At 45.4% G+C, this 9,793-nt stretch overlaps 1 protein-coding gene across 1 annotated transcript in view; it reads left to right on the plus strand.

Annotated features, from left to right (window-relative positions):
- The window catches only part of LOC137533958 (glutathione S-transferase P 1-like), a 132,335-nt gene extending 123,441 nt beyond the window's left edge, over positions 1-8,894 (plus strand). The window contains exon 7 of the mRNA XM_068255288.1: positions 8,350-8,894. Coding sequence (XP_068111389.1) covers positions 8,350-8,538 — 189 coding nt within the window. The 3' untranslated portion in view covers positions 8,539-8,894. The remainder of the gene's footprint in view (positions 1-8,349) is intronic.
- Positions 8,895-9,793: the final 899 nt, after the last annotated feature.

The raw sequence follows: 9,793 nt of genomic DNA on the forward strand, positions 1-9,793 counted from the left end.
CAACAGAGGAGATGAACAGGAGGACAGTTCAGAGGGGGAGTCAGAGAAGAGTAGGAGGAAACTAGTTCCTGAAAGAAGCAGGGGAGCTCGTCGTCAGAAACAGCTGGTGGCAGTGTCCGGCGCCATGTATCGTCACCTATGTACAGCCAACCAACATGCCCTTCAACGTCAGCAGCTGATGCCACCATAGTGCCATCACCCCAGGGGGGCTCAGCGGTTTGGAAATTTTTTAATGTGTCTGCCTCAGATCGGAGAAATGCCATCTGTTCTCTCTGCCTCCAAAAACTGAGCCATGGAAAAGCCAACACCACGTAGGGACAAGTGCCTTACGAAGGCACATGGAGAAAAGGCACAAACTGCAATGGGAAGAGCACATGAGCAAAAAAAGCACACAAAAGAAAAGCCACCCTCCTTCTACTCTTCCTCCTTCAGGTGCATAATCTTTAGCCGCTTTCTCCCTTGCACCTTCACAGCCACCCTCCTCCACTCTGCCTCTGCCCTTGAGCGGTTCCTGCTCCTCTGCCCACAGCAGCCCACAGCAGCCAGGTGTCTGTGAAGGAAATCTTTGAGCGGAAGAAGCCAATTTCTGTCAGTCACCTCCTTGCCCGGCGTCTGACTGCTGGCTTGGCGGAACTGTTAGCTCGCCAGCTGTTACCATACCAGCTGGTGGACTCGGAGGCCTTCCGTAATTTGTGGCCATTGGGACACCACAGTGGAAGATGCCAGGCAGCAATTTCTCTAAAAAGGCGATACCCAAACTGTACCGTGAAGTTGAGAGGCAAGTGGTGTCATCTCTGGCACAAGGGTCAAGGGTCCACCTGACCACGGATGCTTGGTATGCCAAGCACGGTCAGGGCAGGTACATTACTTACACAGTCCATTGGGTTAACCTCGTGACCGATGGCAAGTAGGGAGTACGTGGCTGTGCAGCGGACCAACTTGTGACACTTCCATGGCTTGCAGGCAGTCCTCCTGCCACCTCCTCTCTTCCTGCAACATCCTCTTCGCTGTCGTCATCCTCCTCCTCCTTGGCTGAGTGGCAGTTCAACTCTACTGGTGCTGCAATCTCCTCTCCAGCTAAACAGCCCCAGCTCCCCAGGGCCTATGCTGCATGCCAGGTATGATGGTGTCATGCCATCTTAGACATGTCTTGCCTCAAAGCGTAGAGTCACACTGGACCAGCTCTCCTGGCTGCTCTTAACAAACAGGTGGATCAGTGGCTGACCCCGCACCAGCTGGATCGGCAACGTGGTGTGTGACAACGGCAGCAATCTCATTTCCGCTTTGCATTTGACCCAAATCTTTGGATGACTAGATTTAGCACATGTGCCATGCAGGGTACATGTGTCAGCTTTCCTAAAGTACCCTGGCTTAGAGGATGTCCTGAAGCAGGCCAGGAAGTTGTGTGGGCATTTCAGGCGGTCTTACACGGCCATGGCACACTTTGCTGAGATTCAGCGGAGAAACAAGTTGCCGGTGAGACGCCTGATTTGTGATAGCCCGACTCGCTGGAATTCGACCCTCCTTATGCTCTCTCGCCTGCTAGAACAGGAGAAAGCCGTCACCCAGTACCTCTACAATTTCAGTAGGACACAATCTGTGGAGATGGGGATGTTCTGGCCCAACAACTGGACACTGATGTGAAATGCATGCAGGCTCATGCGGCCGTTTGAGGAGGTGACCAACCTGGTGAGTCGCAATGAAGGCACCATCAGCGACTTGATTCCATACGCTTACTTCCGTATACTTCCTGGAGCGTGCCTTGTGTAGAGAGGTAGATCAAGCTGTGGAGGAGCATAAAGAGGAACAGTTACGGGAGGAACGGTTGTGGGAGCAATTTTCAGCAGAACCAGATGTTTCCTCAACACCTGCGGCGGCACAGAGGAGGGAGGAGGAGGAAGAGTCGTGTGGGGAAGAGGAGTCAGACTCGGATGATGAGGAAGGTGTTTCTTTGGAGGAGGAGGAGGAGGCGGCGGTAGAAGAACAACCGCAGCAGACGTCACAGGGGGCTTGTGCTGCTCAACATTCCCGTAGTGTTGTTCGTCGCTGGGGGGTGAAGGAGGACTTACCTGACATCGCTGAGAAAGAGCAAGAGGAGATGGATAGTATGTCTGCATCTAACTTTGTGCAGATGGCGTCTTTCATGCTGTCCAGCCTGTTCAGGGACCCCCGTATAAAAAACTCAAGGGGAATGAGCTGTACTGGGTGGCCACGCTACTAGACCCTCAGTATAGGCACAAAGTGGCGGACATGTTACCAACTCACCTGAAGGCAGAAAGGATGCAGCACATGCAGAACAAGCTGGCAACTATGCTTTACAGTGCGTTTAAGGGTAATGTTACAGCACAATGTTATAAAGGTACCACTGCCAGTAATCCTTCTCCCATGTCCACGCAGGCAAGGACAGGACACTCCAGCGATCTCATGGTGATGTCGGACATGCACGCATTCTTTAGTCCAACGCCTCGACTTAGCGCTTCCGGATCCACCCTCCACCAATGCCTGGACCGGCAGGTAGCCGACTACCTGGCCTTAAGTGTGAATGTAGACACTGAGCAGCGATGAACCCTGGGACTACTGGGTGCGCAGGCTTGACCTGTGGCCAGAACTGTCCCAATTTGCCATCCAACTTCTGTCTTGCGCTGCCTCAAGCGTCCTTTCAGAAAGGACCTTTAGCGCAGCTGGAGGCATAGTCGCTGAGAAGAGAAGTTGCCTAAGTCACAAAAGTGTTCAGTACCTGACCTTTATCAAAATGAATGAGGCATGAATCCCAGAGGCCTACTGCCCACCCCAAGACTAAGTCCGTCCCCACACACAGTATCTCTGACTGCACGCCGTGTGACTGCCTGCCCCACGACTAAGTCGCTCCCCACACAGCACCTCTGCCCGCAGGCTGCTTGACTGCCTTCTCCACCATCACCAACAGGGTCCAGGACTCCAGGTGGATTCCTGAATTTTTAAGGCCGCTGCTAGCAGCGGCCGCTATAATCATTTTTCTGGTGCATGTACATGCCTGCCTAATTTTTCTGGCTGCACTGCAGGTGGCTGCAACAACAAAACAAAAGGCATGTACATGTGCCAATTCCCCTTCGTGATCATTACCTTGCCGCAGTGAAGGGGCTTGCATATCACAATGAAGCAATGACCGTCGGCTATATGAGTGTCCCAGGGGGCGGGAGCACACCCAAGATAGTAAGGTCGTTGCTTCATTGTGGACAGACCAAATTTGATCAGCTGGACAGTCACTGTTCTGTCATTCAGCTACCTCAGCCCGGTGACCATATGGGCTTGAAAACCGCCACGGCCTGCACTCTGGCCATGGTGCGCACCAGTCCAGCACGGCCGTCACTACGCAAACAGCTGTTTGCGGTGCGTTACACAGTGAGTTTGGTGTGTCAGTGCGAAGCAGTACTCTAATTGCACTCCCTGATTGATGTATACACATGCAAGATATTTTAAAGCACTTTAGGCCTGCAATTTAGCATTCAATGTGATTTCGGCCCTTAAAACGCTGCTTTGCGTCAAATCCAGATTTTTCCCCGGGACTTTTGGTGTTTATCTCACTCCGCCATGCCCCCCTCCAGGTGTTAGACCCCTTGAAATATCTTTTCCATCACTTTTGTGGCCAGCATAAGTGTTTCTAGTTTTTAAAGTTCGCCTCCCCGTTGAAGTCCATTGCGGTTCGCGAAAGTTCGCGCAAACTGAACTTTTGCAAAAGCTTGCGAACCCGGTTCACAAACCAAAAATAGGAGGTTCAGGCCATCTCTAGTAATAAGTGATAGACACAAAACTGAAAAAAATGCACTTTTATTTCCAAAGAAACAAATTTCAAGTAATTTATGTTTTGGATTTGTGCAATTCCAAGCTATATCCATTTGCATAAAATTAACATTTGCAGTATTTTGTATTAAGTCTATGTATCATTGACAATGTTTCAAACTTCAAATGGGTTCTTCAACTATCCCAGCACCCAAAGTTATTGACGCGCAAACTAAACTAGTCCTTACCCTGACCCATAGCACTCAGCATGTAAGTAGACAAAGAGGCAAACCCTGTTGCTGGTTAACTGACATAACACAAAGTAGTAGATAAAGTAGAAAGTAATGTTGCTAGTTTTGCAGGGGCCTGAAGCAGGGGATGTTGGGATGGAAGAGGTGGTGGGGGAGGGTCAGAGTATTTTTTCGGGGAAGAGGATGATGATGATGATGGACAGAAACGTCCGTATGTGCACCTCTCTACTTTGTATGGTGCTAGGCCATTGGTATGACCAAAATGCATGACTTCACATTTTTCAACATTGAATTTCATATCCCAGTTACGTGCCCATATGGCCAGAGTCGGGCCTATGTAAAGGCCCAGGATGCGCCAGGCTCTGGCTACTCAGACCTGAGAGTGAGCCTGTACCAACCCTACGCCTCATGCAGGGAGGCGGGGGAGCAGTCAGGGAGAGACAGAGCTGCCTGTAACGATTTGTGTCAGCAAAAGACAGAATTCTGATGATTAGGTGATCTGCAGTATCACCTATAATGCAGATCTATACCTGATTATAAGGTGATCTGCAGAATCGCCTATAATACTGGTATATCAGAAGCTGCCGTGACAACAAATACAGATGGTGTAACAGGTGTAGTGCTTGGTGCAACAATAGTACTGATAGGTATGACAATGCCTCACCAGAGGAGCTGGTGGGCACTAACAGTACCAAACCCCTCACCAGAGAATAGGCCCCTCTGGTGAGAGTAGAGTAGTCAGACTAGCAGAGTTTGGCAACAGACTGGCAGATACAGTACAAAGTCAGACAGCAGAGAAAAGGTGGTTATAACAGGCAGAGTCGGCAACCAGATCAGATGGGTAGAAGTACAAAATCACTGAGAGTAAGAATAGTCAGAACGAGCAAGAGTCATAACAGATAATACAATATATGATTATAATTATGACTATCAATTCAATCCTAGACTGTGTGAAATCCCTGGTTTCCTCCCGGATCAAAGCACACCGGATCTATCGAAGGTCTGAGAGCTAACACGAAGTATTCGCAACAGCAGACAAGTTGCCACTAAATCCGCCGTGCTTAAGAAGCGGAGGAGACCCCTGAGGCACGCCCACCGCACTTCCCCCAATCAGCAGCGGCGAGCGTACCCGATGACGTCAGCCGACCAACCGGTCAGCTGACGCGCCTCCTCCTGGCATAAAGATCCTGATGGTGAGCGCGCGCACGCGCTAATGCAACCCTGTGAGCAGCAGAGACACCCGAACCTCGGCGTACCAGATGCCCGAGGTGCGGGAAGACTGGCAGGCAGTGAATCAGAAGCAGCTGCGGTGGTAACACCATCCACCGCCGCTGCCATGTTGCTATTCATTACACTGCCCAATGGCCGCTGGAGAAGGGGATTAGGAATGCCCCCAGTGGGCATCCTTCGCAGTTCTTCTTATCCTGCTAGGTCACCAATTTCAGGTGGTCACAGCGTGGGGGGGAGGTAGGAGGGCAGAGACTGCCACAAGTGACACAGAAGCATGTCAGGGACCAGGGAACATGCCTTAGTGTCCCATCTGCCCCCACACACACATGCCACCTCTGGTACACTTTAATACTGCAGTGCTACCCGCACTGGGGCGGGCTTAAAGTGTAGGAGGGCAAACTTTAAAATCTGTCACTAGATCTGGAGAACCTTGTCTCAGTCCTGGATATGGTAAGTCTATCCAGATCATTCTTCAATATGTCATTATCTTCCTGAGTGTTAATAATTGTGCACAACTTTGTATAATCTGCAAAACTATCACTATTACTTTCTACTTCATCTACTACTTTTGTGTTATGCCAGTTAACCAGTGACAAGGTTTGCCTCTTTGAACTAGTACTTACCCTGACCCATAGCACTCAGCATGTGAGTAGACAGTTTGTGCATCAATAACTTTAAATGTGTTCAACTATCCCAGCACCCAATTAAGGAGGTTCACACGGGCGTCTGCCCAGCTTTCAGCCACGTTGCATTCGGGCTTTCGGCGGCTTTCAGTTGTGGTCGGAGTTTGCATCCCCACACAGGGACATTGGTCACAGCGGTTAACCGTCCCAGCACACTATATGTAGCGTCCAGGGTCGCCTCAAATGCCGGGGAAAATCGGGATCTGAACACCACGTTTGCACAAACGCCAGTAAAACCTGGTGCAAACTTGAATGGGAGCGTTTAACGCTGAGTTCCGAACGCTGGCGGTAGATGCCCGTGTGAACCAGCCCTAAAAATTTTAACATTGTCACTGATGTTGTCACTGATGTATAGACTTAATACAAAATACTGCAAATGTTGCTTTTTATGCAAATATATACAGCCTGCAATTGGACAAATCAAAAACCTAAGTTACTTGACATGTGTAGCAACTCAAAATTAGCACTTCATTGATCTGTTGCACTCAATGTAGCTGTGTGCTTATTATGCTTTTTTTTTTTTTTTTTTTTTTTTTTTTTCCCCAAATTTTGTATTCCTTCTGGGATATTAAATGATAAACAGGCCAAACAAGATAGTGGTGTAAATTTATAGCCCTGTAAGCTTATCAGTTGTGTGCAAACTATTTGTGGGGCTACTAGATACTATACAAGGCTTCATAGCAGAGAATAATCTTGTTTCTCAGCATTAGCATGGGTTTACAGGTCCTGATTGACTGACACGCTCAGCTTTTATGAGATGGTGAACGCTAGTGTGGATATTAGGAATGCTGTAGATGTGATACATTGGACTTTGCAAAGGCCTTCGATACTGTTCCCCATAACAGTTTGGTGCAACAGTTGAGGATGCAAGGACTATGGAAGATTCTTTGTGCATGGATAAGGGAACTAGCTAATGGACAGAAAGCAAAGAGTTGTGGTCAATGGATCATATTCCAAATGGGGGAGGGTTATCAGTGGGGTATGGGTGACTGTTAGCAGTGTGCTCCCACAGGGGTCAGTACTAGGTCTGACACTCTTCATTTTATTTATTAATGGCCTAGTAGATGAAGTAGAAGGCAATGTTGGTATTTTTGCAGATGACACAAGTTATGCAGAATCCTCAACTCCCAGGATGATCGTGACATACAGTATTTCAAAAGGATCTGGATGGGATGACTATATGTGCACATAAATGATAGATGAAATTTAATGTTGAAAAATGTAAAGTCATACATTTTGGTCATACCAACGGTCTAGCACTACACAAACTAAAGGGATACAGATGGGGACATCAAACTTGGGGAAGGACTTAGGAACAAGTTAAATGTATTCAATGCCAAGCTGCTGCAGCTAAAGAAAATACAATTTTGGGATGCATTAAAAGGGAAATAAAAAATCTGGATGCTAGTATAATATTGCCCCTGTTTAATTCTCTATTGAGGTCGGATCTGGAATAATTCAGTTCTGGGCACCACATTACAGGAAAGATATTGCCGTTTTAGAGCAGGTGCAGAGACGATCAACAAAATTAACATGAGGATTGGAAGGTCTCACTTACCAGGAAAGGTTAGATAAACTGGGCTTATTTAGTCTGGAGAAAAGATGCCTTAGAGGAGATCTAATTAACACGTATAAATAGAGGGCAATATAAAAGCTTGGCAGGTGAGCTTTTTGTCCAGAGGATTTTGCAAAGCAACATTCTGAAAATTATCTGCGCACAGAGGAAAATTTTAGCCTTTTATTTAGTTAATGGTTCTTTACAGTAAGAGTGATTATTGATAGTTCCTGTGGCACTACATTCCACATTTTAGTTATGGCAAATTCTATATCTGCGTTTAAGGGGAGCTCAGATGATTTCCTTGTATTAAAAGACATCTATGGCTATAATTACTAGGTAGTTCCCAGTCGTGTTGAGCCAGGGATTTTATCTGATTGCCATCTGGAGTCGGAAAGTAATTTTTTTTCCCGTTTGAGGCTAATTGGACAACACCTTGTAAGGGTTTTTTTGCTTTCCTCTGGATCAACAGGGATATGTGAGGGTGCAGGCTGGTGTTGTACATTATTTTCTGGTTGAACGTTGTTTTTTTTTTTTTTTTCTTCAACCCAAATAACTATGTAACTGAATGTGGTATTTTACCAATTATAATTTTTTTTTTTTTTACTAAATGGTCCTTAATGAATTGAACCCATTGTGTATCAAACAGGTATGCTGCTGAAATAATTTTTTTCTTTTATTATAATGAAAATGGCATTTACTTTTTTTAAATTTAAAAATGTGTTCAAACCCACCCTAAGGCTGTGTGTACTTAGTAGCGCTGCACTATGTGACTTTTAATCCCTCAGCATGCCTACAACCATCACTTTCGTCATAGTGATACCAACCATCTAAATATAATATATATAATTTTTTTTTTTTATTTCTCCAGATTAACTATGTGGACTACAACTTGGTGGATCTACTGAGAAATCATGAGGTTTTGGCTCCAGGTTGCCTTTCAGACTTTCCCCTCCTATCAGCATATGTGACCCGCATTTGTAGTCACCCTAAACTTGATGCCTACCTTTCAAGTGACACACATAAGAGCAGACCAATTAATGGCAATGGCAAGCAGTGAGACTGTGATAGAAGACAGATGACGTGACAGCTGTAGATCAGAATTAGATTGGGGAAGTCCTAATCTATAGCTTTGTCCCACCCAATTTTTTTCACTGTTTGTTTAAAAATCTACTTGTAAAAACATGTCGACTTATTCTGTAACAATATCAGAAGACAAAGCAATCACTCTCACTTGTCTCCGTTTCTGTCTTAGTTGTATTTGAGAGCACCCTTGTTGTTCTCCCATTAAAGAAGCGAAATGATCTTTCTCTTCCCTTTTTGTTATTATACATGCCAAGTCTTTTTAAAGTCATTACAGTCTTTTTGGGGCATTAAAAAATAAATAAATAAATAAAAAAAAACATTCATTCATTACCTCTGGTCCTGACATGTTCACTGGGAATGGGATGTGAGCTCTCTAATATATACTGTATATGCATGGAAATACAAATTTGGCTTGTAGATTGGTCAATAAGAGTCTTAATAATGACATCTTGCGTGCAAATTTTATAAAATCTGGAATTGGGCCAATTAAATTTGAAAAGAGTTTAATTTGAGTGACCCAATTCCAAGCAGTATACAATGTGTGTATGCACACTGGAATTATTAGCTCCCCCTTGACCATCCCTGCTGACTAGCTTTACACTTTTCTTCCTGGAGTAGTAACAATATTTCATTTTGTGTTTAAAAACATTACCAGTGTTCTTTACACCCGGAGGCAAGTATCAAAACCAGCGGGACATCACTGGAGATTATTCCAGGTGTGGAATGAGTAACAAGGGCTCGCTGAAATTGAACAAATTAAATATTTGCATAGCACAGATTTTTTTTAGCACTTTAATGAAACTGACTACATTTAATACAGAAATAAAAGGCTTAGTTTTGGTTTTTATTGTATTTATTATACCGCCAGGGCTAGGAAAAGCCCCCACCCCTCCTGTGCTGTCAAATTCTGTTTCTTGTCTGGTTTATGGCAACTCTGGAAGTACAGTAAACTGTTAGTTGCAGTAGGTTTCCAAAAAAGATTCAAGTGCATCCGTTGTTACTGCCCATTGTGAGACTAAGATCTAGACATTTTTTATTTTTTATTTATTTTTTGCTTTTTTACTTCAGCACTGCAGCTTCATATATTTCCCAGACTTGCAACAGAAATTTTACATTTTCTTGGCATGACAAACCTTTGGGAAGAAATTGAACAGAAGGAAAGGAACAGAAAGAGGGAAAAAAAAGGAAGCAAACCACAAAATACTGAAATCTACCTCTCAAAAAACAAG

The sequence above is a fragment of the Hyperolius riggenbachi genome, chromosome 10 (genome assembly GCF_040937935.1).
Source record: "Hyperolius riggenbachi isolate aHypRig1 chromosome 10, aHypRig1.pri, whole genome shotgun sequence".
In the NCBI taxonomy this organism is placed as follows: Eukaryota; Metazoa; Chordata; class Amphibia; order Anura; family Hyperoliidae; genus Hyperolius; species Hyperolius riggenbachi.